This window comes from Cheilinus undulatus, linkage group 7, assembly GCF_018320785.1.
Source record: "Cheilinus undulatus linkage group 7, ASM1832078v1, whole genome shotgun sequence".
In the NCBI taxonomy this organism is placed as follows: Eukaryota; Metazoa; Chordata; class Actinopteri; order Labriformes; family Labridae; genus Cheilinus; species Cheilinus undulatus.
In genome coordinates, this window is record NC_054871.1 from 49927577 (window position 1) to 49941043 (window position 13467).

General features: G+C 40.5%; 1 protein-coding gene across 2 annotated transcripts in view; it reads left to right on the forward strand.

The window, feature by feature from the left end:
- osbpl1a (oxysterol binding protein-like 1A) overlaps positions 1-13467 on the forward strand; it is a 78864-nt gene that overhangs the window by 51878 nt on the left and 13519 nt on the right. For both annotated transcript variants that reach the window (XM_041791518.1, XM_041791519.1), the window contains exons 17-23: positions 3938-4109; positions 4815-4890; positions 6969-7103; positions 7183-7280; positions 7359-7541; positions 11347-11454; positions 11661-11750. In XM_041791518.1, coding sequence (XP_041647452.1) covers positions 3938-4109; positions 4815-4890; positions 6969-7103; positions 7183-7280; positions 7359-7541; positions 11347-11454; positions 11661-11750 — 862 coding nt within the window. The remainder of the gene's footprint in view (positions 1-3937; positions 4110-4814; positions 4891-6968; positions 7104-7182; positions 7281-7358; positions 7542-11346; positions 11455-11660; positions 11751-13467) is intronic.

The window sequence follows — 13467 nt, forward strand, 5'->3', positions numbered from 1 at the left end:
GTGGCAAAAAAATGGGAAAAAATTGAATGAAAGTGGGAAAAACTGGATTAAACTGGGCAAAATTAGGAAAAAAAAGCAAAAAGAAGTGGCAATAATGGGCAAAAAATAGGACACAAGTGGTATTTAATGACAAAATGTAGCTTAAACGGGCACAAAAGTGGCAAAGAATGGAAAAAATTGGATAAAAGTGGAAAAATTAGATAAAGTGGCAAATTTGGAAAAATAAGTTGCAAAAAGAAGTGGCAATAATGGGCAAAAAATAGGAAACATGTAGTATATAATGGCAAAGGGTAGCTCTAATGGGCGAAAAGTGGCAAAAATTGTGAAAAAGTGTTTTGTTTTTAAACAGTTCACAGATTTAACATTAAAACATAAAAACAGCTAAACTACTGTAGTATGCATGCCAGGCCAGTGGTGGGCAGTGTGGCATTGTAATGAAGTAGCATGTGCTTGCTCACATCCTCCTCCTTCTGAGTGTTTTGGTGAAAAGAGACAAAAATAGCTAACGATGCTAGCAGACAATGAGACGTGGTCGTTTCTCCGACCATTGTTGTTGTAGTCCACCTTCTCATGCATAGACATTGACTGGAACTGTAATGAGCGTGTGCAAAATGTCTGGACAGAGCGTGTGTGACGTCAGCTGTTTGATTACAGTAGGTGGACTCAAACAGCTTTTGAAGACAACTCGTGGCGGCCTCAACTAAGCTTAGGATCAACCTAACGGCAGACAAGAGCCCGCCCACTGAGCTGGACTTCCTGTCAGCTCAGCTAGCACTAAAGCTAGCCATTTGGAGGTAGTGTCTGCTTGTCGAGCTATCTGTCAATCAAATGAGATGCACCAATCATAGCACAGTGAGGTTTTCCCCAAATATAATCGAAACGATTTTGGTACAAAAACATTCACCCCCCTAGAGTGAGAGCACATGAAGACACTGGCTAATGAGACAGGTTTGGTTTTTTGAACCAGGCTGTAAACCAGTTTATTTCTAGTGTAAAAAAAGACTTTTTAGCGTGTGTTCAGACAGGACTTCTGGCGTTCCTTCAGCCAGCCTCAAGTGGACACTCGCTGTATTGCCAATTTTTTGCATTTCTGCGTCGGCTCCATTTTTCAGTCTGGAGGCAGCTGCTTGGTTTACACGAGGACTGAGAAGGTCAGTGCATTTTTCTGGCAGATCCATTTCCTGGTTGAAACCAAACTCAAAAAATCAGGAGAAACTCTCATTATTCTGTATTTTGTTTTTGATAGAAAATTTTTTAGAAAGGATAAGAAGATGAGCTGTTTTCTGTTTTTTTTTGTTTGTTTGTTTGTTTGTTTGTTTGTTTTTCTGTTTTTTTGTGACAAAAATTGAAAAACAGAAAAACAAGTAATTTTTTTTTTTTCATTTTTTGTCAACGAAACAAAAAAACAAATACAATCTTTTTAAAAGGGTAAAATTTTCAGTTTTTAGATTAAATTCCATTATTTTGTTTTCTTGTTCTAATGAAATATTTTAGGAAAAGGAAATCATGTTACCCATTGGGAAAGGTCAATATTTCAAAATAAAAGCCCTGATGTCAAATTTAAGACTATATAACCATCCACTTTGTTTAGGAGTATAAGAATAGGCCTTTAGCTCTGCACAGTGTATCAGAAATAATGCCAGTGGTTAAAGTACTGGTGATTTAATGCTGTGGTTCTCAACTGGTGGGTCAGGACCACAAAAAGTGGATCGCAGAGCTGTCCCCAGTGGGTCGTGAATGTGTGCCTTGGAAAAAAGCAATGTGGAAAAAGGTCTGCAATGTTTGGCAGCCTTTTGTGGACAAACATCCATACATTTCAGTTTACTCCGTTTTCCTGTGATGATGAGTACATTTTGGATGTTTTGCAGGATTTCGACTTATTTATCTCCTTTTCTTGGGTTATCAAAACTGGTTTTCCCAAGATAATGAGGTTATTTCTTGTGAAATTGCCAAAATTTCCCTGCAGTTTTAGAAAAATTTAATCTTAGGACAATTCAAGCATGTATGCCCTTGTGTAACAATTTCCATTTCAAACATTTTTATGTCTTGTCTCTTTATTTTGTCATGCTGCATTCAAGGTCCAAATTGCAACATATTTCATTGAATAAATTGAAGGTTTTAAATTTGGGTTGCGACTTCTAACAAGAAGGTGGTGGGGGTCCTGATGCCCAACCAGTTAAGAAACACTGACTACATTAATATTAGGAGGAAAATAAATTAAAATGAATAAATAAGCTTTATCCATGTACACAGCAGGAGTCAGAATTTTAATTTATGATTGTATTTTTGCTGAAAAAGGTTTATTTATTAGTTATTAATGTACACAGTGAATAAGTTAATGAATAAATAAATAATCAGAGTAAAAACAAACAACAATTGGTCTAATAGGTAAAATTTGGCTTGGATGATTTTTATTTTGACATAAGGGCTTTTATTTTTAAATTTTCACCTTTCCCAATGGGTACATGATTTCCTTTCCCTCAAGTAGTGCATTAAAAAAAGAAAACAAAGTAACAGAATTGAAAAAATTAAATTAGACCCCATTTTGCAAAGTTTTTTCATTTTTTGCGACCAAAATGAAAAAATTAGAAACGTGATCTTTTTCTCTTTTTTTTCCCATTTTCCATCAGAAACAAAATAACAAACAATTTTTGAGTCTGGTTTTAACCAGCAAATGGATCTGCCAGAAAATAAATCGACGTGAGATGCTGCCTTTGTTACAAGTTTTCAGCCTCAAAGTTTGTTTTTTTTTAGCCATTATCATGTAAACAAGCAGCAAAACACATCACAAGGTTAGTGTTGTCGTCCAGATTATTGACATTTAAACGTGGCCTTAATCAGGTAGAAAATTTTGCTCACCAAGCTTTTTATCCTCCTTTCAAGTTATCAAAACCAAACTGATGATTTTTTTTTTTTTTACTGACCTCATATGTCCCTCTCTGAAATGAGATTTCCTCTTTGTGTTTTTTTTGAATAGCTTTGTTTATCCATGATTATAATAACCACATTCAAACTTGGATAAGAAACCTGCTGGCTTTGCTGGGATCAGGTTTCAAACAAAAGTCTCCAAGAAACAAACAAAGAAGGCTTTTCCTGTGCAAGGACAGTTTCTTACATGGTCTGATGCTGGATTTTTGATACCAGTTTTGCAGATTTAATATCTCAAATGTTATTTTTCCAGGACCTTTCACATCTTAAGCATGTATACTAAGGATAGCTTATGCAGCAGAAAATACTTAAGAAGAAATCTGGATTATTATGACCCTTTTTGTGCCTGCAAATTAAACTACAATCTCCAGATTTAGCTCTGTGATGTTAGTAAAACCAGGCTTGCATGCAATAAAGTAGGCAAACACTTACATTCATATCCTTCTGCAGCAAGCACCAGGATTTAAAGCCACTTTGCCTAACTCCTAATATACAAGTCATTTAAATGGACGGTAGTCTGAGTTCTAAAGTGGATCATCCCTGCAGCTTGGCTCAGCAGCTACCCACATGCTTGTGTGAATAACTGAAATGTATAAAGGTCTCTGTCCTACGGATGGACCCGGTGTTTCATTTTCCTTTTCGAGGAGAGATAAAATCAATCATGCTGCTTTTTTTCTTGGCAGTACGAGATCATTTTGCCTCCCTAACTTTGCAAAGGGCATATATATATATAGGTGTGAAAGCAAGTCTTTCTGAGAGTCAGGCCTGGTTCTGTTGATACTGAAATAAAATGAGTGCATCGAGCTAATATCCATCCTTAAACCAGAGTCTCATTTATCACCTGCTCTGACTGCTGTCATGCATGAAACAGGATGAAGTGGATTTTATGTTTGTTTTCTAAGCATTTTTAATTTAATGCAATGGTAACAGTTCATTTTGAACATTGTTAAAGCTGGAGTTTGGTGTGCTTTCTTCTTACTAGCATCACTTTTTGTCTCCTCTCTGTCAGACTCGGGCTCTGAGGTCTCGCTGAGCGGTTTTGAGACGGTGGCCAGCCATTCCTGTGAGGAGGACGAGGACGACGACAGCTCTGTCACATTAAGCAGCCCTGGCAACATGTTGCAGGAAGATCACCATGGCAACAAGGATGAAGCTCAACCCAATGGGATTACAAAGCATAGGTCAGCCATACAGTAACCACCCCCCAGCAGTTCCTTAAACGCTCTCCTGACCCCCCAGTCTTGCAGTTTTCATCCATCAAAGAGCTCCACACCGCTCTGTTATTGTTCCTGTCTTAGGTTTGTTTCTGTCGGCCATCTTTGTTTATCAGCCTGGCATCCTCCCTCAGGTCTTTCCACTTCAGGGTGTGAATAATTTAGCGTCAGGTCGGGCCCGTAGACGGCGAGAGAAAGAGTGTGTGAAAAGACGGAGCTGTTAAATATTGATGGGGTCAGGATGCAACACAATAATCAGTCTGCAAACAAGCCGTGTTACAGAACAGGACTTGTTTTTAAGGAGATTTTTCTGTTTAGCTTTAATCCTGATGGAGCCAGGATTGTTTTGTTATGCTAAAGTGTCATGGTTTATTATTTCTAACCATTCTGTCCATTAAGCCTCATGCGGTTTTATTTCATATCTGTTGGACATGTAAGATGGTTTCATGCTGGTATTTGTCATCTCTGTCTTTAGCTTTCGTTCCAACGTGTCACTCAATCCATTACAGGCTTTAGTCGAGTATAAACACCTGAATAAGACATGATGCCTGCAGCTATTGTATGTCTGAGGCATTTACTCTAATGAGAGGTATTTTTAGAGCTGCAAGAGAGTCCATGCATCAAACAAACCTGGTAGAAGTCATGTGACTGTGTGTCTTTGTTTGATTTTAGGACCAGTCTGCCGGCACCGATGTTCTCCAGAAATGACTTCAGCATCTGGAGCATCCTGAGGAACTGCATAGGAATGGTGAGACTAAAGTGTCTGTGGAGTTATAGCGACATTGTTTGAGATCAGACATTCATATTTCTAAACCCAAATTCCCCCAAATTTTGGAAATTTTGGGAATTGGAAACAAGAACAGAATGCATCCATCCATTTTCTTTACTGCTTATCCTGTTGAGTTGGGGGTCACGGGGGCTGGAGTCTACCCCAGCTGTCATTGGGCGAGAGGCAGGGTTACACCCTGGAGTGGTCACCAGTCAATCACAGAGCTGACATATAGAAACAGATTTAGACAATTTAGAATCCCCAATTAACCTAACAAGCATGTCTTTGGTGGTTGGAGGAAGCCAGAGTATCCGTAGATACATGCATGCACGGGGAGAAAATGTAAATTCCACACAGAAAGGCCCTGACCAGAAAGCAAACCAGAACCCTTCTTGCTGTGAGGCAACAGAGCCAATCCCTGTGCTGCCCCAGAAAAGAATACAACAATTTTAAAACCCTTTTCAACCTGTTTTCAACTGAATAATGCACAAAGACAAGATACACTATATTGCCAGAAGTATTCACTCACCCATCCAAATCATTGAAATCAGGTGTTCCAATCACTTCCATGGCCACAGGTGTATAAAATCAAGCACCTAGGCATGCAGACTGTTTCTACAAACATTTGTGAAAGAATGGCTCGCTCTCAGGAGCTCAGTGGTACTGTGATAGGATGCCACCTGTGCAACAAGTCCAGTGGTGAAATTTTCTGGCTCCTAAATATTCCACAGTCAACTGTCAGTGGTATTATAACAAAGTGGAAGCCATTGGGAATGACAGCAACTCAGCCACCAAGTGGTAGACAAGTGAAATGATGGAGTGGGGTCAGCAGATGCTGAGGCGCATAGTGCGTAGAGGTGGCTAACTTTCTGCAGAGTCAATCGCTACAGACCTCCAAACTTGATGTGGCCTTCAGATTAGCTCAAGAACAGTACGTAGAGAGCTTCATGGAATGGGTTTCCATGGCCGAGCAGCTGCATCCAAGCCATACATCACCAAGTGCAATGCAAAGTATGGGACGCAGTGGTGTAAAGTACGCCGCCACTGGACTCTAGAGCAGTGGAGACGCCTTCTCTGGAGTGACGAAATGCGCTTCTCCATCTGGCAATCTGATAGACGAGTCTGGGTTAGCGGTTGCCAGGAGAACGGTACTTGTCTGACTGCATTGTGCCAAGTGTAAAGTTTGGTGGAGGGAGGATTATGGTATGGGCTTGTTTTTTCAGGAGCTGGGCTTGGCCCCTTAGTTCCAGTCAAAGGAACTCTGAATGCTTCAGCATACCAAGAGATTTTGGACAATTCCATGCTCCCAACTTTGTGGCAACAGTTTGGGGATGGCCCCTTCCTGTTCCAACATGACTGTGCACCAGTGCACAAAGCAAGGTTCATAAAGACATGGATGAGAGTTTGGAGTGGATGAACTTGACTGGCCTGCACAGAGTCCTGACCTCAACCTGATAAAACACCTTTGGGATGAATTAGAGCGGAGACTGAGAATTTTTGACTAAGACTGTCAAAAATTCCCATAAACACACTCCTAAACCTTGTTGAAGGCTTTCCCAGAAGAGTTGAAGCTGTAATAGCTGCAAAGGGTGGACCAACGTCATATTAAACCCTATGAATTAAGAATGGGATATCACTTAAGTTCATATGCGAGTCAAGGCAGGTGAGTGAATACTTTTGGCAATATAGTGTATCTTGTCTTTGTGCCACTTCACATTTCACACCAGGTCCCAACTTTTTTGGAATCAGGCATTGTACAAGAGGATGATAATAGAATACCATTTTTATTTCTTAATCCATTAAATGTCAAATTTACCTTTTTGGTGTGAATATAAAACGACCACCAAAGACTTAAACTATAAATATGACTCTTTTTCACTCAGTTGGAGGGTCTTTTTGTCAAAGCTGACTTAAGAATTAATTCAAAAATATTCTAGTGGTTTTCAGTCAGGCCTTATCAGCTGTGACCATGAGTTTTACACTTACAAAATAGCTTAAAGGCCTTTATTCATTCTCTCGTTGTTATGCTCTTCATCCCTCCTCTAATCTGTTTTCAGGAGCTGTCAAAGATCACGATGCCAGTGATCTTTAACGAGCCGCTCAGCTTCCTGCAGCGGCTGACCGAGTACATGGAGCACACCTACCTCATCCACCAGGCTAACAAGTCGTCCGACTCCATAGAAAGGATGAAGGTAAGACGCTCGCCCTTATCCTGGACATGTGCTTAACCTTTAAGGCATGTTTAAACTGCCTCTGTTTCTGTGGCTGCAGTGTGTGGCTGCGTTCGCCGTGTCTGCTGTGGCGTCTCAGTGGGAAAGGACGGGGAAACCCTTCAATCCTCTGCTGGGAGAAACCTACGAGTTGGTCCGGTAAGATGGTTTTTACTGATAGTCTATGTAAGATGTCACACAGGTTTACCAAACTTAAACCTGCTCTCTTTATCTCAGGGATGATCTGGGTTTCAGGCTGATCTCTGAGCAGGTCAGCCATCATCCTCCAGTCAGCGCTTTCCATGCCGAGGGTCTGAGTCAGGACTTTGTGTTTCATGGATCCATCTACCCCAAACTCAAGTTCTGGGGTAAAAGTGTGGAGGCAGAGCCTAAAGGCACAATCACGCTGGAGCTTCCCAAGTAAGAATGTCTGAGAAATGATAACGGTTTTGTCATCTGTCCTTCACTTCCTCCTCCTACGCTTTGTCCATACGTAGGTTTAGAGAACAGAGGAAAAAAAGTCCTATCCACGCATACCACAAATGCAAAAACATCTTTTGTTTGCTTGAAAACAAAAGAAAGTTGACCAATGAAGGGAAGTGACAGAAAAATGTCTCCAATCATAAATACCTCCCAAAAAAAGGCTGACAGCGGAAAGTCAAGTCAAACACGTGGTGTTTTAATCTTTGCAAACATGGTTCAAACAGCAATGAGAATGCAGCACAGCAAAGTTATAATGTTTTGTCATGGTTCTTGTATCCCTCAGTAAATGAGTGTGCATTCTTTATAGTAAAGAAAAGGCTCACACAAAATTTCACCGCTCTGTCTTAAGGGCCACCAGCCTACCTCCTTAGGAGGAGAGTATTACAGGAGCAGAGTAACACATAGTGTTCATTATGTGAGTACAAGGCCAAGATGGCCAGCATAATCATTATAGTTAGTGCAGTTTTCCCATCATCAGGGAGGTAGACAATGCTGAATCATGCACAACTGTCTGTGCAAAAGCATATACAGTAACGTAGAATCACAAGTCAGCAACATGATTTTGAAGTGATTATGACATAATATTTCCCTTAGGACTTTACTTGCTTAATTTTATAAGATTCATGGGAATAACTCACTCCACTCACGAGTGCATGAAAGACATGAGAGGGGAGGGGCTTCCTTCTCCCACATCTGGCATTTCAGTCAGTTGTCAGTAAACATGGCTGAGCTTGGCTAGACTGAGATTCAGTTCAATTCAAAACATTTTATTTGGGGGCGCGCCGGAAGTCGAGTGGTTAAGGCGTGCGCCATGTATGCAGGCGACCCGGGCTCGAATCCACTCCGCTTTCTTCCCTGTTTCCAACTCTATCCACTATCCTCTCTAATAAAGGCATGAAAAAGCCAAAAAATAAATCTTTACAAAAAAAAACATTTTATTTGTCCCTGACAAGCAATTAAAAGATACAGAGAGCAGCAATAGGGACAGAAACACAACATCAAAGACACAAAATGTGCAATTTGCAAGAAATAATGCTGAAATAAATAAGATATAAAGGCATGGGCCGTATTGCCTCATGGCACTCAGCGCTTACGTGCTATGTGCAGTCAGTACAGGAGAACAACTTTTGTGTCTTTTGTGGGACAAAGCGTCAGTATGACGCTGGAGTAAAGAGAGGTTAGAGTTCAGGAGCTGGACTGCTGTGAGGACAAAGGTGGTGCTCTTCTTTGTGTCCTGCAGCCTGGACAACATAGTCTGGGACCCGATGGCAGCCAGAGTGAAGAATATGTAAGGGCTCTTGAAGGATCCTGAGAGCAGTTCAAATTGTCTGTTGTTCACAGAGAGCAGACAGAGCTCTAACAGGATGTCCAATCATTTTGATAAGACTTTTGTGATGGAATGTAGGCGTGTCTGGTTTTGCAGGCTGATTGAATGGAACCAGCAGGTGCAAGAGAAAGAAAACACACTTTCAGTGAAGGAATTGTGAAAAGTCATGAGGATGTTTGTATTCACCCCAAAGAACCTCTAACCTTGCAAAGCAGATGGATACGATATTTCCGTGTTTCTAACTGGCGAATCCATCTTGCAAAGCTCCCATGTGAATCGTTTGGGCCCTGTTAGAAAGTGACAGGACCAATCAGCAATGAGGGGCAGTACTTTCAGACGTGGCAGAGTCGTGACATATGCAAGCAGCAACAAGAGGCCGGTGCAATTATGGCGGAAGAGCTTGGCTTTGATGCTGCTAAAGCACCAGTTTTATCAGAACTTGATGACATTTCTTCATTAAAAGAAGAACAAAGAACAGCAGTGAGTTGTTTTTCTTTTCAAAAATGACCAAAGTCATGTACTGGCATGTCTACAGTCGCCATGGTTCGCGTTATTCCTCGTTAAACAATCTCAGCTTCCTGAGTAAATATTGTCTCTGGTGACATTTCTTGAGGATCTCCTCTGTGTTTGAGGAAAACCTGATTAGAGAGCCGAGGGGATTGCTGTTTTGTGTCTGCTGTGGAAAGCAGACACAAAACAGCAGGATCAGAAAGTGAAAGACAAAGTGGAACAGGCCTGCTGTGTCACAGTGCAGGGTAGCCACAGACAGACTACACAAGATTCTCCTCCATTTTCTGGTTAAACTAACCACCATCTCCTCAGGCTGGTCCTTTTGAGATCCTCCAGTGATGTGTGTGAAATACAGCAGCAGAGGATCTCAGTGCTGATTGGCCATCACAGAGCGAGTGATTCACTTAAGTTTTGATTTTTAACTCTCACGAATAATCGAATTAAGTGCATTGAATGCGCCTCAGTTTGCCTCCCTTGTGTGAATAACTCCTTCAATTCACGCAAATTAAGCCACACATTCGCAGTTTGGTGATCTTGTGTCTGCCCTTATCTGTACGTCGACTTTACGTGTAATTAACTTGTGCAAATGGTTTTATTTGTGCTTGGTGTTTTAACGCAACATTCTTTTTTAAAATGAGGCTGTTTAAAAGGGCATATTTCCCCCACTAAATAATAGCATAATGGATCATATAGATATACAGAAACAACTCTGGAGCACACACTTCAGGGTACATTTAACCCTTTATTTATAGTATGTGAATTAGACGTTAAGATTTTTTTGTAGGCCTTAAAGAGACAAGCAAATGAAGCTTAGCCTTAGTTCATGAAGGACATGGAAGCTCATTCTCTCAACAAGGCAGTCATGTTAAACACTCAGCATATAAAGTCTACCACCAGAGGGCTCTCAGTCAAAATCATAACCAAAGATGAAGACTGGAGACCAGTACTGTTCAGGTACGCCCACCTCTCCTGCTTACTTCTTGTTTTGAATTGAATTGAAGTCACTTCAATAGAGATTGCTTTCCATTAGCTGTATTCAATTTTTAAAACGCAAACCACCCTTTTGGGTCTGTGGATGAATTTCACATAGCAATGAAGAAAAGCTGTAAAAAGTGTCCTTCCTGTCTCAGAATGCTACTCCCAAAGAAATCAGGGTTGGCTTGCATTTCCATGGAAACATTAAACTATTCATGTCTGATTACAGTGGCTTCATCATGCCACCGTAACGAGACGCATCCTGTTATACAAACGTTTAAAGAATGTTTGGAACATTTTTTGAAATATTTGAGGTAATGTAAGAACTCAGCATCTCATCAACACCGATCACACCACACTGATGGCAATGCTTCACCTCCACCACCCCAGCTACCTCCTTTATAGCCTAAAGCTTTTGTTGCAGCTTGGTATTGACTCTTAAAAAGCAAAGGAGCGGACTTCTGCCAAACTTAATATCATTTTATTCAGCATGCGTTGTCAGAAATGTAGAAATGTGTCTGACTGGAGGACTTCTACTGTGCTTCCTGGAAAGTCAAAGCATGCTGCTCAGACATCCGGGGCAGCATCATTTAGAGGAGAAGATGTATATTTTTCAATCAATGGTTAAATCTCAGACGAGTATTCCTGAGTAAAATAGTTTCTTACAGGACCTGAACAAATATTTATTAACCTCTCTGAAGTTCTTTTAGCAGCATTCAAGGGACACTGCAGTAAAACAGAAAAAAATGTTTAAGCCTTGTGTCTACAGATCCAAATGGCTCACAGTCCTTTAAATACATGTTTGTTATTATTGTTTGCAGGACTAAGGTGTCTCACTTCCAGTCTAATTCAAAGGAATCTCCCTCTCGAGTTGAGGCTTTTCTCCTTTCTCTTCATAAACCTGGAACCTGTCCTATTTGTTGTCTGCAGGTACAACGAAGCGTACACCTGGACCAATCCTACGTGTTGTGTTCACAACATCATCGTTGGGCAGCTTTGGATCGAGCAGTATGGAAGTGTGGAGATCATCAATCACAGGTAGGAACAAATCCACAGCGGTTCTCCATAGAGCTTTCATTTAACAGAATATTCCTTTAAATGCTAAATGAGTCCAGTTTGAGTATTTTAAGAAAGTTTTTGAAAAAGGGGGAAATAAATGCAGCAGAAGAGGAAGTTTTTGTGAGTCAGCGAGCAGACAAAGAGAGTAAGAGGATAAGTTCTTGTTTTTCTCTTTTTCCACACAGAACAGGGGAGCGGTGCTGCCTGAACTTTAAACCTTGTGGCCTTTTTGGTAAAGAGCTGCACAAGGTCGAAGGTTACATTCTGGATAAAAGGTAAGAAGGGATTAAACCGATCAGAAAGGCTTTTATATAATTTGGCTTAAGTTCTGAGGAAACTGTGAACAAAGAACTGAACAATATTTGTTTAACATGGGCTGGAATAGGTAGACACTTTCTTTGGTTATGAGGTTAAAATACCTGAGCCCTACAGAACACCTAGGACAAAGAGATTTTGTGAGTCTTAAATCCAGTTATTGAAATGCCAAATGAGCCTGTGCCCTGGGGGGTGTCTGTCTTCTGATGTGGAGTTACGAGGTGAAAACCCAGCATGTTCCTGTCTTAGAAATGAAGAAAAGAGCTGCACCTTTGACCAGCTAAAACCTGGTCTGAAGTCTAAAGTCTGTGGTGCTGTGTTCAAAAATATTATATGAAATACAAACATGTTTTTCCAACTTTTGCAATACTATTTCAAATCCAGCATAAAAAGAAATGCAAAGTGTTTTTGCAGAAGAATTATTTTGCTGTAAGGACATTTTTGGATTTTTTTTCCCTGGATTCATGGAATTTAAGCGCAGTTTGGTCCCTAGTTTGATCAGTTGAAGTCAGTGTTTGGAGATTCAAACCTTCTTGATCAAACCTTGTACGAGTCGGTAGCCAAATGGGTGACTGACCTGAGCCCAATTCATATCTTTTGTGTGACATCACACTCGCATGGACCCGCCCCCTGGTGGGCAAGTAAGTCGTCTTACTGCTGTACAGTTGACGGTCTCAGCTGCAACTTGTGTGTTTAGCCAGTTTTTTTATCCTCTGTCTCTGTAGGTTATGGTATATAGTAGCAGTGAACAGACATCTTCTAACTCTGATATCAAATTTTTTCATCCAGATAAGACTGTCTTTAGCTAAAGGCCAGGTCAGACTAGTCACTATATCAGATTAGTCGAGATTCATGCCACAACTTAACTGACAGACATGTCAGACTACACGGAGCTGCCTAAACTCTCAGCCAACAGGACAGGATGATGTTACTAGGGAGGGGGGCGGGGCTAGTCTACACCTGGAAAGATACCTGTAAACACACATGTATACACTAGCTTGATGCTAATGCTATTAGCGGTTATAACCCATTTGCAAGAGTGCGTTTGTTGTTTCTCTCCAACAGAATCGTTTAAGTTGTGCTTTCACTTTCTCTATTTTTGAAAACCTTTGGAAATATTGTCAGGTAATGTAAGGACTTAGTGGTGGCAAAGCTTCACCTCCACCACCCCAGCTACCTCCTTTATAGCCTAAAGCTTTTGTTGCACCCTAGTATTGACTCTTATAAAGCAAAGGAGCGCATTCTGCCAAGCTGACTGTCATTTTATTCAGCATGCTTTGTCAGAAATGTTCAGTGTCTGTCTAACTTAGTGACACTCAACATGTGGCTCATTTCAGATGGTTTTTGGCTCTTTTATGTCTTAATTTGAAACATTATTCCCTCAGAAAAGAAAAATTTACCTTAGAAATAATCCATTGCAAGTAACATTAATTAGTTGTAGTTTGCAATTTTTTAATTTAATTAAATTTTTTCGGCTTTTAGCCCATTTTTGAAACTTTTATCCTGGTTTTTTGCTTTTTTTTGCCCCTTTTTTCACCTTTTATGCCACTTTTTGCCAATTTAGACTACCTTTTGCAATTAAATGCCACTAATTTCCCATTTTGCCATGCTTTAATGCTTTTTGCCCATTTTCCCACCTTTCTTTCTGATTTTTGCCCATTAGTCACTTTGGACCAT